The 27,264-nt window shown below is 39.8% G+C and overlaps 1 protein-coding gene across 1 annotated transcript; it reads right to left on the bottom strand.

Annotated features, from left to right (window-relative positions):
- Window positions 1–3,290: 3,290 nt before the first annotated feature.
- Window positions 3,291–22,109, bottom strand: socs7 (suppressor of cytokine signaling 7). Its single transcript, XM_005458645.4, has 10 exons — window positions 20,097–22,109; window positions 19,435–19,514; window positions 16,405–16,509; window positions 14,661–14,795; window positions 14,364–14,509; window positions 13,909–14,077; window positions 9,167–9,295; window positions 7,508–7,643; window positions 6,944–7,087; window positions 3,291–6,793 (listed from the first exon to the last, which is right to left on the bottom strand). The coding sequence occupies exons 1-9, from the start codon at window positions 21,632–21,634 to the stop codon at window positions 6,967–6,969; spliced, it is 2,559 nt and encodes an 852-aa protein (XP_005458702.1). The 5' UTR covers window positions 21,635–22,109; the 3' UTR covers window positions 3,291–6,793; window positions 6,944–6,966.
- Between the last annotated feature and the right edge of the window lie 5,155 nt (window positions 22,110–27,264).

Raw genomic sequence — 27,264 nt, 5'->3', positions numbered from 1 at the left:
TTTTGGTTTTTGTCTTCTGATAGACACAATTGATTTGTGTTAATATAATCAAATTAACTGACCCTCTCTGAGGTTGATTTGCAACTCTTTCTGATCCAATTTCTGTTTTGCACACTATTTTACTGATTTGAGTTTATTACTACACAGAAGAAGAAGAAATCCTACTCTCTTTAATCTTTGATTGATCTCTGATACTTGGCTCAATAAAAGACTCAAAGACTCAAATGAAATTATGCTGTATATTTGCATATTGTCTTTATGAGCATGCACCAATATATAGGATTTCTGCAGTGAGACTGTGGTGAATGCGATTCTTCTTAAGATGATTTTTGTAACTTTTGTGATGCATTGTCTTTGGATCTAGCGCCATCATCAGGTGAGTATGTTATCTAAATATTTCAGTAAGTGAGGAACCAGCTGGATTGTTGTAGTATATATTAGGGGAGGCAGAAATGTAGAGTGATTGTGAACATTAAGGGACACCGTTTTACTGTTTTACTTTTAACAAGCAAATATTTCGCTTACATTGTTGAACTCCAATTATAATTTTTTAGCAGATAAAGCTCTTAATGCTGTAGCTGAAACTTATTGGCATCTGGATGCCAGAGGTGTAAATAGACCTGCATTTTTACTTCTTACTTCTACTTGAATATTTTATTTCAGAAAATATCTGGTGTAGGATACATGTGCTAAATTGTCATGACCAGTGTCTGTAAAACAAATTACATTTTTACATTTACGTTAAACATATATATACAGTCATTAGTCATGACACATTAGGTGGTATGAGTTACCTGTTTTGAACTAGTTTCAGAGTTTTCTGTCACAACGACAGAGAATAGATCATTGTGACATCCAAACATTATTTAATGGTTTTAAATGTTTTATTTTCTTCCTACAACTAATACAACTGTGTCATTAAAACAGAATCTGAAAGTGTAACCATCATTTTTGCTGTTACCTTTAGCTTGTTCAAACACTGACTGGTTCCTTTGGGATCTGAGTACTAAAGATTAGGGACTTCTCTTTTTGGCTCATGTCATGATGCCATTCACTCTCTGCGAGCATTTTATACCTTTTCTGTCGGATGTTCAACTTGTTAAGAAAATGTCCCCATGGTGGCTGTCAGGCCCATCTGTCGTCTGCATCAGCTGAGCTGGCCCCCAGCACTTTCAGCCAGCATGTAGGCTAATATGAGCTGGCCTTCTTTCTCACTGGCTCACTCCCATTGACTCCATTCACATCCACAATGCACGTAATGCCTTTTCATATAGGCTTTTCCCAAAAAGTACCCTTGACCTTATTCACATACAGACCTCTTTCATTTCTCCCCAGTCTGTCCTCTCCCTGCATCGCTGCATGAGTTTTTTAAGAGCTTAGGAAACCGGAGTCCTGCTTTTAGTTAAAGCACTCTCTCCCTCTTCACCTCAAGTGTGCTGTAGTTGGCTTGATGAAGGATGCAGATACTGTCTCTCACCTTCTCCCCAGGCACCTCTGTGGAGAGCCTCAGAGAGAAAGTGCTGCATAATTTAACTGGGACATCTCACTTTTATCAGTTAACAGGCTTCATGAGCAAGCCAAAGCTGTGGCAGGAGTTTTCAGCCTTAAACATTTCAAAGAGAATAGCTGACATTAAAAAATGAAGCACACTCTACGTTAAGAACTCACAGCCAGAAGCTGTGAAGCAAGGGATGTGATGTTGTGATGGATTTTTAGCCTTTTTTACATTTTATAGACAAATGGTTTATGTACAGAATGTAAACAATACTTGCTTACTTAATTTAAAATATTTCATTTAATTAGCTACTGTGATCTAAATTAAGTTCTCTTAGTTATAGTCATACACACTTTATATATTGTGCATGCTTTAGTCACTCTGAGGCAGTTTTGTTATTCAGGCTTGATGTTCAAATGACTAATAAAACAATGTTACAATAATCAGGTGGTCTCCTAGTCACAGAAACACACAAGAACACAACCAGACGTCTGTGTCGGTATGAATTAACCATTCATATTGATATTTTAAGAATTTATTTATCAACTGTGAATTATTCATGAGCTAAGGGTATTTAATTTGAATTTAAATTGAATTTTGAGCTTTATATATTGGTATGCTATATTCATTTCATGCAATTCATTAAAAACAAAACCAAATAATATTATTATCAATAATAATAATGAAAACAGTCTGCACAACAAATTCAAGCATAAAAATCTGAACCGCATCATGAACAAGTATGCATAAAAGCTATAAAGGGCTGGATCAGGTGACCCTATATCCTCCCTTAGTTATGCTGTAACAGGTGTAGGCTGCTGGGGGATTCCCATGATGCATTGAGTATTTCTTCTTCAGTCACCTTTCTCACTCACTGTTTATAGAGCTCTCTCTGCATTTAATCATACTTGTTATTAATCTCTGGCTCTTTTCCACAGTCCAAGTCTTTTGTCCTGGCTCCTCCCCTCACCCCCAACCAGTCGCAGCAGATGGCCCCGCCCCTCCCTGAGCCTGGTTCTGCCGGAGGTTTCTTCCTGTTAAAAGGGAGTTTTTCCTTCCCACTGTTGCCAAAGTGCTTGCTCATAGGGGGTCATATGATTGTTGAGTTTTTCTCTGTATGTATTATTGTAGGGTCTACCTTACAATATAAAGCGCCTTGAGGCGACTGTTGTTGTGATTTGGTGCCGTATAAATAAAACTGAATTGAATAATGGCACAATGTCTTGTTCTCTTAAGCTGATGTTAATTTATTTATAGCAGGTTTTCCTATTTTATAAATAATGTAATCAAATTTTATACTGCAGCAGATTTATTTAAAGTTAAAACAAAGATTTTGGGGGATTTTTTCTAAAAAAACAAACAAAAAAAAACAGATTTTGCTGAGCAGGCGTATTTATCCATGAACCCTGTTAAGACAGACTGTTGATCTCTCATTAATGTCATAGTGTCATGTCTGTAGAATGATATTAGTATATTAGTTAGATTCCAGTATGCCAAGATTGAATTTTTCCTACTTTTAGTTTGTGTATCGCTGTCTCGCGCAATTATCAACAATTGCTAACATTAAATAAAATATATGGAGAATATGGAAACAACAGATTAGAGAAAGACTGCCAGCACAAAGTCTGGCTTGTCGTTTCCAAATCTTTCAGTGATATTAATAAGTTAATTAGTTTTCTAAAATAAAATTCAAAATGAGCTAAAGTTAGATCTCATCAATATGTTTACTGAAATATTTTCAATGTCAGCTTTCAGTGAAAATACTTAAATTGGGAAAAAAATGCCACACACCAGGGTTTTTTGTTTTTTGTTTCCTTTTTACTGGAAAAGCCAGTAGCCAGCTTCACGGTACTGAGAAACAGAATGAGGAAAATACACCTGGGCATTTCAACAAATAAAACAAACAGGTAGAGAGCAGTTATAGGAGGTATACACACTGAGAGGCAGGGCATTTTGGCAATAATCAAATGTTCCCAAATTCAAAAATTTCTGTTCAGAGTCTTTAACTGAAAATATCTACCCTGAAACAGGAAAAACCCCACATCAAATACCCGTTAGTATCGTAAACCAGCTTTCCAAGGACATATTTTCTCTTTGGTGTAATTTCACTATTTCCGTATATATCTGTCTGAACATGAACAGCACCAATGTGAAGTCAAATGGGTCTTTTAAGAGCAACAAATACGGGAGTTTAAATAGACCAGAATACAATGCATCAGGAGAAGTAAGGAGCATGTGAAATCATTGACAACCTTTATGTTCATTTACTTAATGAACTGTAGTAATGGCTGTCTCTTTACATCGTGGCTCAGTAATCAAAAATAAAGGCAATAACTCTATATGTTTTAGGCATTCTTGGCAGAAGACAAGGCAAAAACATGAATCAGCAGAACCCATAGCATAGCAGAAACTGCTATAAGCCAGCACCTGTGGGGGTCATTTCTCTGTCATTTAAATTACAGCGACAAAGACAACCAATTTTATGGCAAAAGACATTTTAGAGTTTTTTTGGGGGGGGGCGCTTAGGGAATAATGTGTTTACTATTATCTGATATTTTATACTCTGAAAAATCTGTCAAGTATTTAGAGGGCAATATAAAAGCTTTTTGTTTTTACCTATTAGAGGAGAACAGCCTGAGACTGCATACCTCTATCAAAGCTAAACATTTCCCCCACACCAAGCATGAATTGACTCTGAATGTTTTCTGAAAAAATATACACATAGCAGTCACTTTTTAGCTAAACATTGCTAGCACCAGGTTGAACCCTTTTTTGCCTCTAGAACTGTCTTAATTCTTCGTGGCACAGATTAAAGGAGGTGCTGGTAAACATTCCTCAGAGATTTTTTTTGGCCCATAACATCACACAGTTGCTGCATATTTGTCAGCTTCACATCTATGCTGCAAATCTCCAGCATAACAAAGGAGCTCTAAAAGGATTGGAGGCCGTTTGAGTGCAGTCAAATCATTTTCACATTCTGAAAATCAGTTTGAGATGCTCTGAGCTTTCTGACATGGTGTGCATGGTACACCACGGTCATAAAAGGATGGACAGGGTCAACAACAATAATCAGGTAGCCTATAGAATTTAAATGATGCTCAGTTGATACCAAGGGGCCCAAAGTGTGCTAAGGAAACATATCTCACACTATTACATCACCTCCCCCAGGCTGAACCGTGACTACAAGGCGGGATGGATATATCCTTTTATGCTGCTTACACCACATCTTGACCCTCGTCATTCAACTGTTGCAGCAAAACTTCAGACCAGGGAACATTTTTCCAATCTTTCCATTTTTGATAGACGAGTGCAAATTGTAGCCTCAGTTTGCTGTTTTTAGACAGGAGACACCCAGTTGCTTCAAGGTTCAGCGTGTTGTGCATTCAGAGAGATTCCCCTCTGCATACCTATATTGTAAAACGTGATTATTGGAGCAACTTTAAAGCAGAATGGCAATTTCCTCTAACCTCTGGCATCAAATAGGCATTTTTACCCAGACAATTGCAGCTCACTGGATATTTTCTCTTTCCTGTTCTCTGTAAACCCTAGAGATAATTCCCCAAAAGGCTGATTCTGTTCGTCTGGATGTAGAGTTTTCAGTGGGAGAAACATTTTGTCACTCATCCAAATGACTTCTTCAGTCTCAGCTGACTGCAGGTTTCCCCAACCTTACAAACAGTACATTTGCATAATGACTGAAACTAGCACCACTGAAGGAACAATGGGCTGTGAGATAGACCTAGACCTAGAGATAGTTGTGTGGGAAAATCTCAGTAAATCCGAAGATTCTGAAATACCCAGACCAGCCTGTCTGGCACCAACAAAGAAATCACCTTAAATCACATTTTTTCCCCATTCTGATGCTCAGTTTAAACTTCAGCAGGTGATACTGACCATGTCTATATGCCTCAATTCATTCGAGTTGCTGCTATGTGATTGGCTGATTAGATATTTGTCTTAATGGGCAGTTAAACAGGGGTACATAACAAGGTGGCCAGTATGTTGACCCAGATAAGTTTAGGATGCTGTCTTAAGAAGGTCAAAACAGTGTCTACCATGTTCTTATTTCAATTAAATTGATATTTTTAACAATATGACACAAAACGTCACAAAAAATCCCTACAAACATCCAGTGATGACTGCATATTGAAATGCCTATAGAATAAGCATACCAACTGCCTTCTAAATGGTTGCTCATAAGCAACACTTACACTCAGCAGCTCTGACTACCAACAGGTAAATCTCTGGGGACCAACACAAACAAAATGAGGATAGCACTTTTGGTTTCCTGGTATCTACCGCAGTTGAAATCGCGGATAACAATCATATTGTGTCTATGGAAACTTTACCTTGCAAAAAAACACAAGTCCTGTTGTTGAGGGGCTAAAGACAAGGAAGACTTAAAGCAAAACAGCTTGTATCTCAGAATTAATTCCATGGGTTTGAGCGCTCAAAGCTCACAGTAGGTTCACATAAAGTAACAACAGCTGGCTGGCTGTTTACCCAATAGAAGTGGGTGTTTGTTTGTTTTTTAAAAACAAGGAGTCCAGTTTAGAAAGATGGGTTATAGTGAAAAATGCCTATTGCCACTTTTAAAAAATAGCTGGCACACTGATTAATGTATAATAGTGAAAATAACCAGTGCTGGTTGCTGCATGTGAAGGGCCACAGTCAATACTCTTAATATATTCCTTAGTGTAGTTCCTCAAATTGTGTCATATCACATTAAATGAGTTTAAATAAAATGAAGAAATTTACTCACGGGATTTAAAAAAAAAAAACTTTTTTAGCTGATTCATAGGGTCCAACTTTTGGGTTTCAGTTTCAGATGATGAAGAGACCAAATGATTTGACAGGCCTCTGTGGCCCTGCCTCTGTGTGTATGCCAGTACTGAGGACATCTTTTAATCCAAAATCCCCTTTTTTGACAAAATGGAAGGAAAAACAAGGAAATGGCAGCGAACAACAGTTGTACAAATTGACCAGTGCATTGTGTTTTAAAAGTCCATTTCAACAGGTTCAGGAAATTGAGTTCATAATTCAGGCTCTGTTTTTGTGCCTGTCGACATGTTTTCAGGTGAGCGTATCTCTACAGTCCCTCCTCAGAAGTCACTGAGTCCACTGCATTTGCACCACCATCCAACTGCAAGCATACATCATTCCTCTCATTAGTCCAAATACACACATAGGAGGTTCCATCCCAGTCACATTGGACACACAGATTTCCAGAGACTCTGATTGGCCGATGCTGGAAGACTGGTAGACCAGTACAGACAGTACAGTCCTCCACAGCAAAACCTGGAGATGAGGGTAAAACTATGTATATTAATGCTTTATATTAAGATTTCACCTGGGCATCTCAGTCACAGGATCAAGACATCGTTGGATTAGAACAGTACTATTTAGTACTCTAGAAATCAACAGCATGCTGTTGATAAACTAACTCACTTGAGCTGAGAAGAGCCCTGCTGCTACGTCTGCGACTCGGCCTCCTGCCCTACTCCCACTACCCTCCGGATGCTCTTGATTGACAGGTACATCTCCTCCTCTGGGTCATAGTAATAAAACTTACTCAAGTAGGAGATCAGTGGCCTGGAAAGAGGTGAAAATACAGGCAAAAAATCTGTATCAAAATCAAAAGCTGGATTAATGAATGTAGAGATGAAGAAACAGAACAGAAGACACAAAAGTTTTAAACATCAGCACAAAGAATCAATGAAAACCAATCCAGGATTTTTCAAAATATCTCAGCTTTTGGCTGGATACCAATGAAACTATGCTAACACATACTGTGTTCATGAAAAACAAAATGTATCACCTTTTTCTCTACCTGAATTATGTGGTTGGAGGTTGCTAGGTTAAAATCTCAGTAAGATCTATAAGTAAAAACCCATCAATAAAGAGTCTGTTAAAACCTTTCCAACACCTTGGAAAACAGCAGCATTATTCAGGATGCTGGCTTTCCACTCCTGCATATTTCAGCAAGTATATTTCCCAGTTGAAACCGAGTACCTGGGCAGTGGAAGCTCTTGGATGTGGTCGATGCGGACTATTTGTCGGATGCAAAAGCGACAGAGATGTTGAAGTGACTTCACATTGCTGAAGCGAGACACAGGATACAGCAGCTGAACCGGAGTGGGAGGTAGTCCTGGGACAGAAAGAAACATTTTGCTCAGTGAAACATTTTACTTTACATTTTACTTTGCCCTTACCCAATTTGGCTTTGGGCACACTGGTGGCCCAGTGACTAACATGTAGGCATCATTCACCCACTTTGTGTCCTCATGTCAACTGTTGTGCCTGTAGCTTAATGGCCAAAAATTCTTACAAAAACATAGTGTTATTTGTTTTGAGACTTGCAGGACTTTTCTTAAAAGGAATGCTAGTTTCCAGCTTTGTAATTTTATTCCTGGAATCTACTAGAGCAGCATTTACATTTTATTTACAGTTAATCCTTATTTATTGTGTACTTTGATGGCTTTGGGATGGCGTATCAGTTCATCCAACTCTCGTTCGGCTCTTCCCCTTTAAGTCAGCTTCTCTTAGTAAACAGGATATCTGATCTCACTGGCATCACGCAGACACAGAAGTAGATAAAACTGTGTGAAACTCAGTGCTTAGAGCAATGTGAAGTCTGAACTTCTGGTTTACAGGGATTAATTATACACAAACTTCCCTATCAGCATAGGCATCCACCGCTTCAACCTTAGACCACTTCGACACGACTCACAAATCAAGATCATTTCTGTGGAGCGGTCCTTTTAGCTCCATTTTTGGTCTCTACAGATGCCTGAGGGAAATATCTGTCTCTTTAGCTGCTAAAACCAATGGATTTTTGGAGCTTTTGCTCTGGCTGAAAATTATATTATCGTGGGAATAGGAATTAAATAAAACAGTACAGTTGTAGCTGTACAGGGAAGCAATGAGCTGAAATTCAATATAAAGCTCCCTAAAGCCCATGGTAGAAGCAGATGCAGCTGGTTCGTTACTACAAGACTCCTCACACATTTGATGCATGTGAATGTATAGATTATAGGCTCTTTAAACAGACTGATTCTGTCATGTTTAGCAAGGATTATTCAAACAGGTGTAAATAAAGTATTTCCTAGACTAGCAGAGGAGCAACCCACAGGAAATTGGTGCTCCGTGAGTATTTCTAGCTCATGATGTAGTTTAATATAAATATAACAGTAAAGGATTCGTTATGTCTGATAACATGTTGTAGAGCACAGATATATTTCCCAATCAGAAGATGCTACCTTACTTATTTTCATTTAGGTGTGATGCAGTAAACTACAGTAAATTGTGCAATATAGGTTGGGCTGAGGTCCACATGAATCACATCTGTGTCGGCATGATTCTCATCAGGGGTAAATCTACTCACTGCTCAATGATATGTGTATAAATCGCACAGGTGGATGCAATGGATACAATGGCATACAGTTACACTGTAGTATACACAAACTAGTGCAAATTTACTGTAAGACATAAATGCACAGATACCTTCACATGAGAATGATTCAAAACCTGAATGTAGACATAAAAATGGTACATATATAGTTATTCTCTCCTCTCCTCCCTGTCTCTCAGGCACTCCTCACTAAGTGGTGATTCAAATGCTTTTTTGATCAGTTGGAGCTGGGTGTTGATATAAAGCCTGTGTTGTTTCACCTGGGACTCTGGAGCGGAGGAAGTAGAGGAATTTCCCGTTCTTGGAGTGCATGATGGCTCGCTCGATGAACTCCACCACAGAGTGACAGCGGTCCTCAAACTTCGGGTGACACCACAAACTGAACGTCCCTGCAGGCAGTAAAAGAGGAATAGTTTCCTGTATGTACTGTATTATGTGTACTTTTTCAATATCTATAAATAGTAACGTTTTTATAAATGCAGCAAACATGTCAAAGATGAAACTGTTCCTGGATAGTTCTAAAGAGACTAAAGAGAACAAAAAATAAATCTACACAAAAGGAAATTTCCATCAGCCCGTGCAGCTTTAAGATGTAAATCATGCCCTTTAGTCCTGGAAATAATGCAACTTTAAAGGTAAAGTTCACCACTAAATCACTTTCACATACATTTCTACTGGCCTGAAGCGCTATTTATCATTTTAGATGGCTTTGATGTGAGGTGCCCAGTTTAGTGGAGCTTTGTGGAGCCCGAAGGGCCAAAAAGCACAGTTGACACACTCAGCAACATTGCAAAAATCAATTGCTCAGAAAATCCAGAAGCCGTTTTGTAAACAGTTTCATGCAGGAGTTGTTTGCTTTCTACTACCAAAAAAGGGCATGCAGCTAGCAAACATTACAGCTGTCACACTGTTGTGCATATGAGCCTCTGATCACATGCTGCATAGTAATACAGCTGGCAAGTTAAAACAAAGAAAGTGTCATGGTTCTGGGTCATTTGACCCCACCTTTTGAGTTTATGGTGGGGTTTCTTGTGTGTTGTAATATTTTGGGTTTCTGTTTTTTGAGGATTGAGTTCTCTTTATTGTTTAGTTATATTTCCGTTTCCCTGTTTGTCTTGTGGAGATGTCTTGTCTCCCCTTCCTGTGAGTCATGTTTATGCCATATTTCCCCAGCCATCATGTCTCTCTCTTGTGTTCTCTCATCCCCTCTCTTATTTGCCAGTCCTCCTGTGTCAGGCTCATGTGTCAGTCTACATCTCTGTGTTTCCTGTTTTATTTTGATAGTCTTGTGCTCCATGTTCAGTATGTTTAGTTTTGCTTCCCCTGTGGTGTCATATTCCTTTGTATCAGCTGTGTTCTCCACGTGTTTCCACTTCCCTTATTGCCCTTCTGTGTATTTAAGTCCCGACTTCCTTTGTTCCTTGTCAGGTCGTCTGTTCGTCTACCCGTGTCTGCTCTCCTCGCCGTGTTCATGGTCTGTAGTTTTCCCACGCTCCGTGTGTTTAGATCTTTGTTTAGGTTTTTCCCCAGTTTTACGTTTTTAGTTATTATATCTCTGTGTTATTTTGCCTTTGTTTCTCATTTTTCAATAAACAGCTTGCTTTTTGTTAAACCTGATTCCTGCCTCAAGCATCTGTGTTTGAGTCCTCTTAACTACATGCAGGTTCTGCCACCGCAGACACGTGACAAAAAGAAATATTAAGGTAGAAATTACCAGAGAGCAGTTCATAATTACATAATACTGAATAAAAATAATTTACAACCAGCCAATATGTGAACAGACAAATGCTATGAGTGATTCGATTTCCTGTTGACTTCACAGTGGTTGTTTCTCTTGAAGCCTTTCTGGCCTCAGTTCATGCTGGGTCATGATGCATTCATGCAAACAAGATTGTACTGATGCGAACATGTTGTGTCAGTGAAGGCTGCATATCTGTATAATGAATGTGTTTTCAGCCATGACACTGTGGCCATGTAATAGTGACTCATTAATGTGACATTTTTTGTTATTTGCCTTCAGTTCCATATCCCATTTTTAGACTCAAACTGTATGAACTTGTGCACTTTCTATGCTATACTTGGCTCTCTAATGCATAAGGTGTTGTTTGGATCCTGCTGTGTCTGTCTGGCAATCAAGACTGTGGCAATAAATCAAAGTCTAGATAAACATCTTCATCTTTAATTATGACATTTTTGACACATTAGCATTCATTAACATGTTGCGTCAAGATCCTTCTCTATGCCTATGCTCACCTGCAGAGTATGAATAGCATGAAAACTGCTTTTGTTTGGCAGCTCTTTCTGATTACACTTCACACAAAGTGAAGAGTGGCTAAAATGGAATATAGAGTACAGTTTGATATGCACACTTGTGTATGACACTTAGCTTGCGTGTGTGCATGAAGGTCTTACGTGACTCATTGTGGTAATATGTGCTCACAAATATCCGCATTACACGCCTGTTCACTTTGATTTTTTAGAAAGAGTATTTATTAATATCCATTATTAAAAAAACAAACACACAGACAGAAAAGGAAGGAGGACAAAATCTCTAACAGAATAAGCCTGTAAATTCAGTCCAATACAACTTACCCAGACCTCTGAGCTCTATTCTAATGCTACCCACAATCTATAAACTCAATAAAAACTAAATAAGAACCAGAACTGAATGAAGTAAAGTCTTATTGAAAAAGATAATGACATCAAAAAACTAAAACACAACACACGGCGCATGACACCAGCTATCAGTCCGAATATCTTAATGTCACTTTCATGTCAGATTCACAGAAAATCTTTGTCCAATGACATCGCCGAAATATTTGTGAATCCAATGATTCCCTCACACCATACTACAGGGTGGGCCATTTATATGGATACACTGTAATAACATGGGAATGGTTGGTGATATTAAAGTCCTGTTTGTGGCACATTAGTATATGTGAGGGGGCAAACTCCTCAAGATGGGTGGTGACCATGGTGGCCATTTAGAAGTCGGCCATCTTGGATACAACTTTTGTTTTTTCAATGGGAAGAGGGCCATGTGACACATCAAACTTATTGGTAATGTCACAAGAAAAACAATGGTGTGCTTGGTTTCAACGTAACTTTATTCTTTCATGAGTTATTTACAAGTTTCTCTTTGTTCACAGCCATTGACATGTCGAAGAGGTTAACACGTGAGGAGCGGATCGAAATTGTGTTGATATCTGGTGAACGCAGTAACCGGGTCATTGCAGCACATTTCAATGCAAGACACCCTACGAGACCACCCATCTCCCATGCTACAGTTAGTAAACTGCTTGCTAAGTTTCATGAAACTGGTTCAGTGTTGGATTTGCCAAAATGTGGACGCAAGAAAACTGTCACTAATGAAGAAACATCAGTGGCTGTCCTAGCTTCATTCAGCAAGAGCCCACAGCGTAGCACTCGCCGCATGTCACTGGAGAGTGGCATTAGTCGAACATCCCTTCGGCGGATATTAGCTACTCACAAATGGCACCCTTACAAACTCCAGCTACTGCAGCATCTCATCGAAGATGACCCAGATCGGCGCACAGAATTTGCAGAATGGGCAAAACAAAAATTGGAACAGGACCCTCAGTTCACGCAGAAGATTTTGTTCAGTGATGAGGCAAACTTTTATGTGAATGGTGAAGTTAACAAACAAAACCACCGCTATTGGTCTGACACTAACCCACATTGGATGGATCCCTCCAAGACTGTTGGAACAACAAAAGTGATGGTTTGGTGTGGTATATGGGGTACAACGATAGTGGGTCCATTCTTCATCAATGGAAACCTCAAGGTCACTGGATATTTGAAATTGCTACATGATGATGTGTTTCCCTCTTTATGCACTGAAGCTGGCACGTTCCCTGAGTTTTTCCAGCAAGATGGTGCACCACCACATTATGGGTGCCAGGTCCGAGCATTCCTAGATGAACAGTTTCCTGGAAAGTGGATTGGTTGTCGTGGGCCAGTTGAATGGCCCCCAAGGTCTCCCGATCTGACCCCCTTAGACTTTTATCTTTGGGGTCATCTGAAGGCAATTGTCTATGGTGTGAAGATACGAGATGTGCAGCACCTGAAACTACGGATACTGGATGCCTGTGCTGGCATTTCTCCTGCGGTGTTGCTATCAGTGTGTGAAGAGTGGGAGAAGAGGGTTGCATTGACAATCCAACACAATGGGCAGCACATTGAACACATTTTATAAGTGGTCAGAAACTTGTAAATAACTCATGAAAGGATAAAGTTACGTTGAAACCAAGCACACCATTGTTTTTCTTGTGACATTACCAATAAGTTTGATGTGTCACATGGCCCTCTTCCTATTGAAAAAACAAAAGTTGTATCCAAGATGGCCGACTTCTAAATGGCCACCATGGTCATCACCCATCTTGAGGAGTTTGCCCCCTCACATATACTAATGTGCCACAAACAGGACTTTAATATCACCAACCATTCCCATTTTATCACGGTGTATCCATATAAATGACCCACCCTGTACATGGAAACGATGCACACACAGAGAAATTAATAATCTTAGAAAAGGACTGGTACAAGTATCATCAAAGCAAAATCTATCTTAACCTTGCAAACTGGAAAGACGTGATAAATACAGCAGAATGATCAGTTTATAATAAACAATGTGGATTCTAATTTATTAAGATAAGACTGAACAGTTTTTACTGTTTCTCCTGAAAAATCATTGAAACCGTGAATATATAGCTGAATACATACGCAGCACTGCAGCCTCGCTTTGTCCATTTAAATTGACTAATAAGCTGGTTTATTTTGTAGCATCATTGCTAGTGTAGAATGTTAGGAAGTTCTGGTTTTCTATGGAGGATGCTTTTTCTTTCTTTAGTTCAGGTGATTACTCTAGAAAATTGGCCTTTGGGTTAACTCTGGCATAATTTCAATAGTATAATTAACAATCATTGCCTCTGTTAAGTTCATAAATAATCCCAACTGAGACGTGTGTGTGTGTATTTCTCACCTCTGTAGTGCTCCATGCGAGTGTGGTGTGTGACTCCCTGCGATCTGAAGCTGAGGCTCAGGATGTACCGAGGGTCTGAGCTGTCACGAACCAGGAAGGATCCGTCTGGTTTACCCTTCAGCTTCATCTCCGCATCCTCCCAATTCATGGGACCCCAGTACCAGCCGCACTGCAGGTTGAACCCCACCCCCAATAAAAAACAAAGAACAAATACCCCCCCAAAACAGAGAAGCATTCTTAGTTATGCTCTTCTTTTCTCTGATCAACAGCCTACTTTGGAAATAACCTCTACATAAACAGATTGTAAAGCCATCCCAAAAAACAGAAGAAGACCTTGTAAATTTTATGGATTTATAGGAAATTTCATGTCACAATACATTATCTACACACATATATGAAGGTTACACTTTGTATAGTTGACCATACAATGAGAAGATACATCAATATCATCTTACCTTCTCCAGTTCTCTCAGACTGGCGGTGAAGTTGCTGGCTTCTGACCGCCGCAGGGCACACAGCATGGGGGGTGGGGCCTGTCTGATGGGGGGTGGAGCATCAGCTGGTGATGGGTTTGAATGAGGAAGGGCCCGTAGGAAAGCATCTATATGAGAGATGTTAAAGGTGCCAGATGAAGCATTTTTAACATTAACACATCAATACTACTAACTGTCGCACATAAGCTTATTATAATGAGAGCAGGAAGTCACTAATCTCTGACCACAATTCCCATCAACCCTCGGGACAGATCTTACCATTGAGGCTGAGACTGTGCTGGATGGTGGTGTGGGAAGGAGGAGGAGGAGGAGGAAGAGGCAGAGGAAGAGACTGCAGTGAGGCGCCCATGACGCTCACTAGGAAAGGCCCAGGCTGGGGCCCGGCTATGTCGTCTGGAAGAAGCGCAGGAAGGAAGGGAGGAAGGCAGAGGAGGTTAATGAAGACAGTAGGGAGGAAGGAAAGAGGAACGACCGAGAGAAGAAGAAAGAGTGAGGAAGAGGAAAAAAGAAAAGATATTAGGAAAGGTAAAGGTAGGAAGGAGGTTTTGTCTGCACCATCGCACAGAAAGTCTCAAGCTCGGAAATGCAACTTTACCAACTTTATTACTGACAAGTAAAGACCAAAAACAACCACACATTTATCCAAATCCTGTGAGTGTAATCAAACCTAACACATCCTGCTAGGTTGTCTAAAAACTATTAAATCGATCTATGAGCCACAGTGCCGCCCCAGGGGGCATGTTCTTTCATTATCATACACACACATGCAGTTTGTTTTCACTCAGTTCCATACAGCGCTAAATGTGTATTAATAACCCCTGATAAGTGCGCTACTTCTTCCTGTCTAAGTAACGTTTAAAACTGAAGCTGTAAAAAATAGAAAAGCTGTGGATTTCTGAGGGTTTTTAAAACATCTTCACAGAGCACAAGAAAAATGTGAGCAAAACACAAGATGTTTTAGACCCGCATATTGTTGCTGACAGAAAATTAATTAGTCTCGATCACGCCTAATAAGTGCCTAAGTCCAGTACACATGTGGGTCTGAAAATAAGATAACATTTGATAAAAACACTACATTTGAAGTTCAGAAAATTGCCATTAAATAAGAACAGTGGGATATGTTGAGGACGGAAACAATCAAAATAAAAAATAATGTATAAATAAATATTTCTCAATACATAAATTAATATGCAAACAAATGCACAAAAGGGTATTAAAAATAAATGCAGGCATTATTTAATAAAATATCCATTTACTTCTGGTGTGTGTAATGTATTTTCTTTGCCATTATTTATTTATGCATTTATTTGTATTCTAACACACACACACACATATATATATATATACATATATATATATATATATACACATATATATATATACACATATATATATACACATATAGATATATATATATATATATATATATATATATATATATATATATATATATATATATATATATATACACACACACACATATACATATATATACCCTCTTATTTATGTCTGTTTTTTTGTTTAGTTCACCTCACAGCAGTAGAAAACATCATCTACCAGTCAGTACAAACTGTATTACCAAAAAACAAAGTCAGTGGAAGTAAAAATAGACAAACAGGAAGACTAAATGTTTTTCCCTCTTTGTTATCGATTGAGTCATTGCATCCAGATTTCAAATTAAATCTGTAGATTGCTGTTGACCTTTCAAAAGCTTCCACAATCAGATTACAGCAGATTATAAAAATTCGTCTGTGTCTGAGTTTCCAGAAATGTCCGGTGCTAAACAAAGCTACCAAGCAAGACAAAAATATTAAGAGAAACTGCCTGGGCTTCATTTCCATCTGAGCTATAGCCCAGCTGCAGTGAAGCTCTCTGAAACCAAAAGCTTACAGAGGTTTGTTTTTTTATGGGCTTTATACTTTATAGATACTGTAAGTGAACAACTACTGTGGGAAGAAGACGAGAAGAGAAACAGAAACTGACAGGAAGTAGAGAAAAGTACCTAAGAGACTGAGACTTCGACGAGGAGGGGGTGGAGGTGTGGGAGGGTGTGGCGTATTCGCCCCTCGCTGTGAAATATCCACATCCACTAGAGAAACGGTCTCACCTGAACACAGGAGGAAGAAAAGATAAGAAGAAGTTGAGAGAAAGAGGAAAGTGAGCAGACGGTAAGACAGTGAAAAGGGCTGTGCTTTGTGAACCTGTAACTGTGTGTTGTTTTGTCTGTGCTGCAGCATGCCATTAAAGCCGCACCAGGCAGGATGTTTATGGAAAATTACACCCAGCTAATCAGCCTAAATCACTACAATAAAGGAGAACATCCCATCTCAGCTAATTGAAATGCTGCATATTCAGTGTTTACCGAAGTCAAACCCTGGAGTGGGGCATGGTTGCTGGCAGGGAAAGAAACAAAATCAAAGGGTTAAGAGCCAAACCCTCGCCGTCTCCTCCAGAGCAGAAAAGGCTGGACTTGCCCACATCCAGTCGCAGCCACCAACATTGCTTTAGCTCGCTTTTTGGTTGTGAAACATCACATACAGACTGGGCTGGTAAACATGAGCAAGCCGCACGGCTTCAGGGTTTTGAAAGTCCCCAAGATTTCAAATGAATCATGCTCACAAACTCTGCAACATGAAGCAATGCTGGGTGCAGCTTTAATGTTTTGGTCTAATTGGAGCTTGTGAAGCTTGTGCTCACAAACTCCAAAAATTCTCAGTTTGTGAGTAATGTGGGAGACTGCATAGAGGGAACGTCAGAGCCCGCCATAGGTGCTGAATCAAGTTTTGCCTTATGAGCCACAAACCTTCTCTCCCTTTTTACCTTTGTGCTAAATCAGCTTTTATGCTGCACCAGTTGCAGTTTTAGCATGTAATGTTTTGGTAAATTGTGAGATGACCATGTTGGGGTCTCACTGACATCATAAAGCTCCAAGAGTAGAAAAGAAAATGAATGAAACTGAGCATTATGTCTTTTTGAAGACTGTGATTTGTAGCCACTGATATTATTTTTATATCCAATGACATCATTATCTGAAACATGGAAAAAAGAACATAACAGGTAACTTTAACAACATTTGGTCTCACTACAATCCAGTGTTATAGGATCTACTTCATGATTTAGTAAACACTCGCCATACTTAATATCTAATCTCATCACATCATATAAAAACACTTTATTTCAGGTTCATGTTGAGTCAGTCTCACATTCTACTGCCCCAAATGCTTTCTACAGCACTAAATGTGGCTTAATCTGCACTACTACAAGTCCACTACTTACTCCTGTCTAAATAACTTGTGCTTAAAAACGCAGGGCCAGCTGTTTTTTGGACTGATTTACAAGCTGATAAAATAAAACTATATTTGTGAACATTTTACATCTGCAGCGTGAATTAATGAGCTTAGATCAGTATTTCAAAGAAGTTTGTCATTTGGAGTGAAATGTGCTTACTTGTTTCTCTTATCTTGCAATGTTTGTCCGAAAAAAGTTAAAAGAGTGAAAGAAAGATATAAACTGTCTAATTTCATTCTTATGACTTGCTAACTGTACATATAGGATGGAAATTATAGACTTTATAGGGCTTTTCGTGTTATAATTTTGTGCTAATCTTGGCTTCTTGAAGCAGATAGAAATGAGACTGGAAGTGTCTTCCAGTGTATCCTTGGACTGCCTGGCTATGACATAAAAGCGCTATACAAATACAGGCCATTTACCATCAAGCTAACATTTTTACTAACATGTGGAAGTGTTCCACCATTATAATATAAGATTGTTCTTCTGTGTTTTGAGTGACAGGCTGGATATGCTTGACAGGTGTGTGTGATTTTATTAAGAAAAATATTCCCCCAAAAAGTTCTAAAACAAACTCCAGACTCGGCTTTAAATTAATCTTCAGGCTGTCACATTACATCATTTCATCTTTCAGAAACAGGACCGTGTTTTGGAGGAGGAATATATTTTTGTGATGTGATTCAATGTGAAAATTAAAGATCTGTACAGAGAGAGAAGGGGTTATGTGAATTAGTTACTACAAATTAATGTCAAAGATAGTAAAAAGCAGACATAAAGAAATTTTACAATTAAAAAAGTAGTGTAATTTTGTTATTTATGCTGAATGTTTTTTAACTTCATCTCAATAGATAAACTGTCTTTAGTCAGTGAAAACAATATTGATCATATTATACTGTTTTTTGTTTCCATTTAAATGATCCAAAGAGACAGTTTTCACTCAAGCCCCACCCACTGGCTAATTAAAACTCCTTTTTAATGAGGGGCAGCCAATCAGAAGAAAGGTGGCTTAAAACAAGATTGTTCTTAAATGTGTAGGTGCTAAAACAGCTTGTTTTGTGAGTTGCACCAACACTCAGTGCAAGATGAAAAAGGATTGTTTAGAACTCCGATTTATGTAAAACCTCTCAAGTAACATCCAAGAGTAAAAATATAGAGCTGGAAATGAGCATATGTTCCCTTTAAACATCCGTTGTTTAGTTTTATGAGCCCTAAATCCTAAAGTAGATTTTAAGGTGAATTACCAGCTTAAACAACAGTTGCTTTGACTCAAAGTATGAAAGTTTTGCCAAATGGAGCTGAAGTTGTGATAATTATTGCAGCAAAGAGTATATCTGTTCATCTTTTCTGCTACGACTTGACTGGTGAAAAAAACAAAACCTTTCTACAACTTAATATCTTAAAGGCTCTTCATGTGTACGGTCACTCACTCTGGTAAATCACACCTCTGCTCAGGTTATTGTTGAATGTGCCAGGAGCCTAACACAACATTCCTCCGTTTTGTCGCTTTCATGTGACAATAAACTAAATATTTTGATGTGGTTGTGGCTTCTTTTTTTTTTTCTTTTTTTGAAAAAGAAGTACTTTCAAAATTTATACATTTCTTTCTCAAATTAACAGTTATACTATTATGTTGATTATTTACAAGCTTATCAGAAGGTTGGAGTGGTGGATATGGGGGGGGGGGGGTTCCTCTTTGAGCACAAAGCTGTGAGAGAAACAAAGCCAAAGCCAAAGCAACCCTTACCAGTGAAAGTTGAGAGAGAGGCAGAGAGGGAGGCTGGGGAAAAGGCACTGTGGGCCCTGGTCAGTCTGGGCTGGCTGTGGCTGAAGAAGAAGGAAATGAAGAAGAAGAAGAAGAAGAAGAAAAAGAAGAAGAAGAATCATGAGAAGAGAATTAGATTGCAGAGGAAGTATTAGTGCAGTCTCTGCTTAGCTTTAATAGTGTGTGGGTCCTGCAGCTCTCTCTCTCTCTCTCTCTTTTTTTGCACTTTCTGTTTGATGCTCTTAGCTCCAGCACTAAAGACTTCTGAAGCTATGTTTTTTAATCATAGCCTGCCTTCAGTGTGCTGCTGTGAATAATGACTTAGCTGTGAAGACAATAGAGGGTGACAAGCCAGAAAGGCTCAGCAAAATCTCAGCATCTAATAACATGTAACACCAAAAAAGTTCTAAAAGAAAGATCTGGCAGATGAGAGAGTTCAAAACTCTGGAAATCAATGTCCAGCCTACAGAAAAGGTTAGGATGTTTCACTGGCCGATATTTAATCATCGACTTCCTATTTTTTATGTTAGGTTAGACTTTTTAAAAAGTCTCTGACCTACATGTTGTAACACAGCTTTTATGTTTTTAACTTGCTATGTTTACTAGTTCTGACCCTGACAGAAGATCTGTTTAGGATTTCTTACCTGTCTGCATCCTGCTCAGCACCCGCTGCACACGCCATGTCCACCAGACTCCCGGCAGAAGATACTGAATAAGTCACGGAGGGCCTTTTGTCCAGCAGGTGACTGGAGCCGCTGCAGCTTTTAGTCCGGAACAATTTGCTTAGTCTGATCTTTAACGAGCCCTTTTTCGACTTCCCTGGAACTTTGAGCATCTTTTCCCCGCCCGTGGCCCTGCCCGTGGGAGTCCGGGGCGCACTGGCGCACCGCTCCGGCCGCCTTCTGGGTGTCGACGCCTGGCTCAGGTTCGGGCTTGTGGCCCAGGGCGAGCTCTGGGCCGGGGTAGTCGACGGTGACTTGGCTGAAGCATGCGTGACAACCTCTGTATTCCCACAGCTTACCTGCGAGAGCCGGCCGGATAAATTCCCGTGGAGGCTGCACACCTGCGTGGCAATGTGCGCCGCAGCCGCTGCTTCTGTCGCCGTCTCCTCCACCTGCCTCCTCAGTTCCACTTGAAAACTGCTGATGGAGAAAGCCCCGGACATTTTCTGAACTATTTCCCTTTTCCTGTTGAGTAAAAACTCCCGGCGTCCGTTTTCATCATCTGCCTCATCCTCCGGACACTCGTCCATGTCCAAACCGTCAACGTCCCCGTTCCCCAGCCCTTCCAGCACCAACAATGCGTCGCTAGTCTCTGTTGGGTCATCGCCGGGCTCTACTCCCCCTCCTGCCGGCCTATGTGCACTCTGACACGAACAGTGTGGGAGCTCGCCTGCTTTGAACAGCATTTTGGGTACCGCGCCAACCCCAAGCTCCCCGAACCGCCGGGCCAGCTCAAACACGGCTCCTTCCCTGTCCCTGGTGGCGCATCCCCATTTAGAGTCAATCACGGCGAGAGGGTTAGATCTCTCCGTCAACACGGGCCACTCTGGCGTAGTGGCGATGAGTCGATGCCGGTGGCATAGCTCAGCCGCTCCCTGCATCTCCACAGAGGCTGGCGAATGCGCTCCCCATGTCCGGTCCAGCAGGTTCTGCTGCTGCTGCTGAACCCCTCTGACACTCAGAGTGTTGTTATTGACCGCTGGGCTGGAGCAGCCAGATCCCGGGCTCTGATCCAGAGCATCCCTCGGCTGATTCCGACGGTCTAATTCCAAAATCCCCTCTCCGTTCCGCATTATATTGGAGAAGACTAGCAGCTGAGGCCGTAGGCCGGGGCTGGGAGCGAAGTCAAAGCCCTGGGCCTCCATGGAGCTCTGCGGCGGCGGAGGCGCGGACAGTGTGGCTCGGCTCTCCGTCACCCCAGAGTCAGGTGCAGCCGTGCCCTCGGTGCTCGGCTGTGCTTTGTTCAGGTGGCTGCTGGGATGCTGGAGGCCCTCCGTTGGATCTCGGCTTATATCCAAACCCGCTTTGACGCCGCTGTGAGCCAGGACCTCCTTCCCCAGCCCTGCCACCACTCCTCCCGGCGGCAGATTCCCGTTTTCTGCGTCCAAGCGGTCATCCTCGGCCACGGAAACCAGGCGCATCAACACAAAATCGGGCGACATATCTTGAGCGTTGTTCATAATTGTTCGTCAGGATCACGAAACGAGAATTGCTAGGCGATCTGCTCTTCACATAGCTAACCGCGGAGATCTCGTTCCTATAATAAAGAAAGGGCCAAGCAGCTGCTGCCTCCCATAAATAGGCTATGAGCGAAAACGTCAAAAAATATATCAGGCGATGTTTTCATCCTCCTCCTCCCCTTCGCCAACGCAGCGTCCGTTAAATATGTTGAAGAAATGCGTGCAATTTGCTCCGGGCAGCAGACGGACCCCTGGGTCAGACATGCGGTCTGATTTCAGTAGAATAAAAGCCAGCAGAGTCTCCGGTCAGTGACCACAGTCTGCCTCTCTGTTCCCAGCCAGGCCCCACCCGCTCCTCCTCCGCTCAGCCCATAATACCACTTTATGATGAGAACCATAAATTCGACGACAGCATCTTAATATCACAGGGTTGGACTTTCCAGCCTCACATCTGAACAGCTGATTTTTGGTTTTCCGTCTTCATAAGGGGACAAGGGAAATATACAAATAGCCCATAGGCTAAACATGTTTCCCCCCCTTTTTTCCCCTAGACATTAGTACAGCTCTTAAATTGAATTCAAAGACAAATAGAAACGCCCTCAATATTTTCATAAAGAGGTTGTTGTAAGCCCGAATCTATTAAAGTTGCTTTTAGTAGATTTTCACAGGTTATCAGAATACTTAATAAGAAAAAAAACAGTGTGGAAATGGATGCAGAAACACTGGGAAACAATTTCACGCTCCTTATGCTCCCATGGAGATGGATTGCCCTTTTATTTATGAAGTAGCAAACTGTGCAAAAGTTTTTGCGCCAAAATAGACTTGAAGTACCAAAATTAAAAGTAGTCATTATGCAAAATATCCCTTATCAGAATCATATTACTGGCTCATGATTATTGACTCATTAATGCATATATGATTTTAATGTTGCACCTGCAGATGGTTTCAATCATTAATGCTAGTTTTATATGTAATAATACAGCATCATATGATTTATATCTTGGAATCTGCAAATTAATAACTAATACAAACAATATACTGAAAATAAACAGTATATACAAAGAACAATATTTGCTGAGATGAACAGTACACCAGGTGGGTGACATTAGGGAACCAGTGCCACCCCATGGCACTCCTTCTGGAAGCACCCCTGACAGATATTTGCCAGGCATGGACAACAGGTTCTCGGAACCAAAGAACAATGATTCCCTATATTTATCTCAGCAGTTGGTTCAGACCAAAATAGAGGTAAAACTAAGCATGTGTTGGACCTATGCAGGAACACAAAGTAGTCTTTCATGTCAAACTTGGTCAAAGCTTCTTACTGTGTCTGTCTTCACTCCTGACACACAGCAGTGATCACAAGAGGTCCTTGTCAGGAGAATGTAAACACGGGTTGTTGTTATTTCATTTGAAAGCAAAGCTCTGTCATGGGAACTAAAAGTCTGAATATCTTAAGCTCTCCTGTAACCATTAAAAAAAAATATATATATATATATATATTTGTTTTTAATTTTAAAAACAATTGCATTAATACTTTAAAAACAATCTTTAACAAGAATCCATAATACCCACGAATCCATAAGTTAACCAACGAGAGAACACATGAAAGCCACAGCAAAAATCTATCTCTGAAATCATTTGTTGGAACAAATTAGTTAAAAATATAAAATGAATACAAAAAAAATAGGGTTAATTAATATCGAACTTCTCAACCCAAATCAACTATTTGAAAATTCAAACACATAAAATAACAAGAAAAATAAAGTAAAATAGTAAAATTAAGAGAAGGAACACTCCAATAAATACGTTAATACACATAAAAATGTATGAAAGCTAAAAAAAAGGACATAACCAGAGACAAAGACAGTTGTGACTCTGAACATCAAATATTGCGTTCCACTGCAGTAACCACATGTGCTTTTCCCACTGGTACAAGTGAAAGTACAGCTAGGTCCAGTAGTATCTGAATAATCACACAGTCTTTACCTCTGAACGCCACTATGGTGGATTCTGAAAAAACACTCAAAATGAAAGAATTTGGATATTCTTAAGTGAGTCACCTGATCTGAACCTGCATACGATTCAGTCACTGAAGACAAAACTGAAAGCAGAGAGACCCACAAGCAAGAAGCAACTGCACAAAAGACCTGGAAGCACCTCAAAGATGAAACGCAACATTCAGGGATATCCACATGTTCTCCATTTCATTCAGTTATTGACTGCAAAAGATTGTCATCCAATCATTTTATTAAAAATTATGTTAGTTTGTCCAATTACCTTTGGGTCTCTGAAATGAGGGATGTAACTCCTAAACTACTTATTAAAGCACACAGTCCACACTTCAGAGTTACAAAAAAAGTGTAATTATCCAAATACTGGGACTTCACAGTATCTGCTTCAAGGGGGGTTTGTAAGGCTTACTCACATATAGCTGACAAAATACAAAAGAAGATTTCAAATTACTGTCAGTAAAGTAGGAGAGTTTAAAAAGAGCATTCATTAAACAGAAACAATAAAATAAGAACTGGGTTCATATTCTTACTGGAATCTTGTCACCAGTACCTATCTTATAGCTCTTATCTAATGAGACAAGAGAACGAGTTCCATGTGGCACAGACCCAGATATCTGATGATGAAGACCCACTTAAGAGCAAGTTTATTATATCTTCTGACAGAGTGCCACTTTTTACATAAGGTTGTGTGTCTTATTGTTGGCTTCATCCCACAGATTCAGACAGTGTGATCACCCTATTACATTTGATTAGCAAGTGAAATAGGGTGACTGTAGGATGCTGTAGCACATGGTGTCTCCTTAGCTGACTGACAATGGCAGGTCTAACGGCCAGCAGTATGTACATGGAGACTATACAAATATACCCTAGTGCTAATTTGGCTTAGTGAAGTTTAAGTGGGAATTACAGAGAAAACAGCAACGGATGACGTCCGAGGGGAAAAAAGAGAAAACTACAAGAAAAAGAGCTAAAAATAAAAGATAAATACAAATAATAAAATGGAAAAAAAAGAAAACAACGACAGATGATAATAACTGCCTTTTTAAGTGAACAGTAAACAACATCCCAACACCTCACTGTGAAACAGGGCTTTGCCTTTCCTGCATGTGCCACTGATACATGTGAGGCAGTAGAAAACCAAATTAGCCGGTAATAAAACACAGGAATTCAACCAGAACAGAAACACCTGCCAAGTGTAAAGCAGCTGTGAAAATATGTAAAGAACAGACACACATGCAGAGATTCCTAAATTTATTAGAGACATATGTTCCCTTCAAATTAAGCTGCCATCCACAAGGAGTAGAATAGCAAACAGGCCAAACCCACACACCTTTCTTTCTAAGTTGAGTGTCCCATTCCAGCTCCAAACAACACTGTTAAAGTACCAAGGGCATGTTATTTAAGGAAGCAGTGAGATAACGGAACAAAAAGCCGTAAGTCCATAACAGGTTAAAGGACAACTGATATTATAATTGATACACATCTTAAAAGGGAGGGGACATAATTATCGATGTTTACAGCATTACCTTCATGGTTGCTTTACCTTTTACATGGAAATATGTCAGTTTGGTTTGTTACAGAAACTGTTTTGGCTTCTGACACCCGTTTAAACAAAACAATGAACTTTCCCTAACCTTAACCGGTGTGATTTTTGTGTCTGCACTGCCACTGACAGAGGTCTGGATGTGAACCTTGGTCTTCATTGTGCATTTTGTATATCTGCCATCAAACCAAAAATAAATACTTAGTTAAAAAAAAAAATGTGAAAGTTACCCAGCCAGTGATTATGCTACTGCTGCAGCATTTCTCTGGAAACAATAATGATATTGTAACTAATACATGAATATAATTTCTAGAAGACAAGTTTGTAAAGGTTTTAATCTAATATTAAAACATTGCACCATGGTTCATAATACTCACAAAAAATCACAAACACAATCCAATAATACAGTTACAGGTACAGGTACAGTTTCCTTCAAGAGAACAAATAGACCCAAATTAAAATGCCCAAACACAGCATGACAGAGCCACTGGATCCACTCACTGGTCTGGTGGTCAGTCTTCCTTTTTCATTTACAAAACTGAGCTATGCTGTTGTTGTGTTAACTATGTGAAAACTTTGCAGTAAATGCTGAACAAGACTGCAGTCATTTTATCATTTTTGATTTGAATACTTACAAGCTAACCTTCTCACAAAGGCCGTGCTAACATGCTGATGATATACGGGCTCAGACTTTGGACCACATACTGTATATCAAAGATGGCTATAACCATAGTTTCCAGTTCTGAAGTCAATGTGGAAATGACTTAAACCTGAATCTCACTAATGGGGAGCAGGGTGCAGTTGAAATAAGAACTGAATGGAATATAAATCCATGTAAAAACAATCCTTTGGCTCCCTTGCTCTATGATCTCAGTAAACAAGTTCTTGTTGGGTTTATAGTTTCAAGTCTTGATGATGATGTTTATTTTATAAAGTCTGGTCACATGTAGGATAAATCATTTAGAAAAGCAACTTTCTCATCAAATCTGGTTATAAAATACTGAGATCCCTGAAGTACTCAGACTGAGGATTTGCAACATGATTATACTAACTAAAGCATGATGTCATGGTGTTGGTGGCCATCTTTTATTTACGCTCTATGAGAGATCACCATTATTGTGACTATAAGCACAATATTTAGTTTTTTGTTACTCAGGTATGAATCATCTGCAGGATACCACAAATCTTTGTATAAAATGTCACCATTTTAATTATTCTGTTCTCTTCTGCAGGGGGTTGGGGCCTATTCCAGCTACCAAAGAACAAGAGACAGGGGTACACCCTGAACAGGTCACTAACACAGAGAGACAAAGAGACAAACAACACGCATGGACTGTGGTAAGAAGCCATAGTACCTGGAGAGAACCCACACAGACGCAAACTGATGTTTTAAGAAAGGCAAGCCAACAAACCAAACTAACATGGCATTGTGTCTCCACCTCCACCTCAACCATTACCTGACGCTAGAATTCAGGTTAGAGCCTGCACACACAAAAACTGCACACACAACAAGCAAACACATACTTGATGCAGTAACAGAAATACAACTACAAACATGGAACGGATGATTATGTCAGTAACGACTGATATTTGATTGGTTTAATTTAAAATATTTGGGGTGGAAATATTCATTTTGTGAGTACCCTAATAACCATCCTAGTAACTGGTACCAGCCCATATCTGTGTGTTATGAGCTGTCAATGAGCTATGCCAATGACATTTTCCAGTTATAAATGTCATACACGATAAGATGCGGACTGTATTAAGAAGTGTAATATATAATTAATAAATATATATCTTAGTTTTAATAAAGTGTAGTATGAACACAGCAGTAGCTTAGCTTTAAAACACCGTCTAAAGACGCAAACCTCCATACTGACGAGCAGTGTTGTATTAATGCTGTGAGACAGGCAGATGGCGCTGCAGGTCATTCTGTAGTGATAGATGACGCTGCTGCTGAGTGCAGATAATGACAGGCGAGTGGATGAAGGCCCATTAATCCTTACAGTGCGCGCGCGTGTGTGTGTGTGTGTGTGTGTGTGTGTGTGTGTGTGTGTGTGTGTGTACATGTA

The sequence above is a fragment of the Oreochromis niloticus genome, linkage group LG6 (assembly GCF_001858045.2).
Source record: "Oreochromis niloticus isolate F11D_XX linkage group LG6, O_niloticus_UMD_NMBU, whole genome shotgun sequence".
Taxonomy (NCBI): Eukaryota; Metazoa; Chordata; class Actinopteri; order Cichliformes; family Cichlidae; genus Oreochromis; species Oreochromis niloticus.
Note: the sequence above shows the minus strand (reverse complement) of the source record. Positions and strands in the feature narration are given on the sequence as shown.

Bases quoted from the DNA above. Each gene is read 5' to 3' on its own strand.
- socs7 (XM_005458645.4), bottom strand. From the start codon at position 21,634: ATGAACAACGCTCAAGATATGTCGCCCGATTTTGTGTTGATGCGCCTG. The intron at 14,796-16,404 runs GTACTTTTCTCT...CGCTTCTTCCAG, and splicing joins TCGAAGTCTCAGTCTCTTAG to ACGACATAGCCGGGCCCCAG. The intron at 7,644-9,166 runs GTGAAACAACAC...TTTCTGTCCCAG, and splicing joins CCTCCGCTCCAGAGTCCCAG to GACTACCTCCCACTCCGGTT.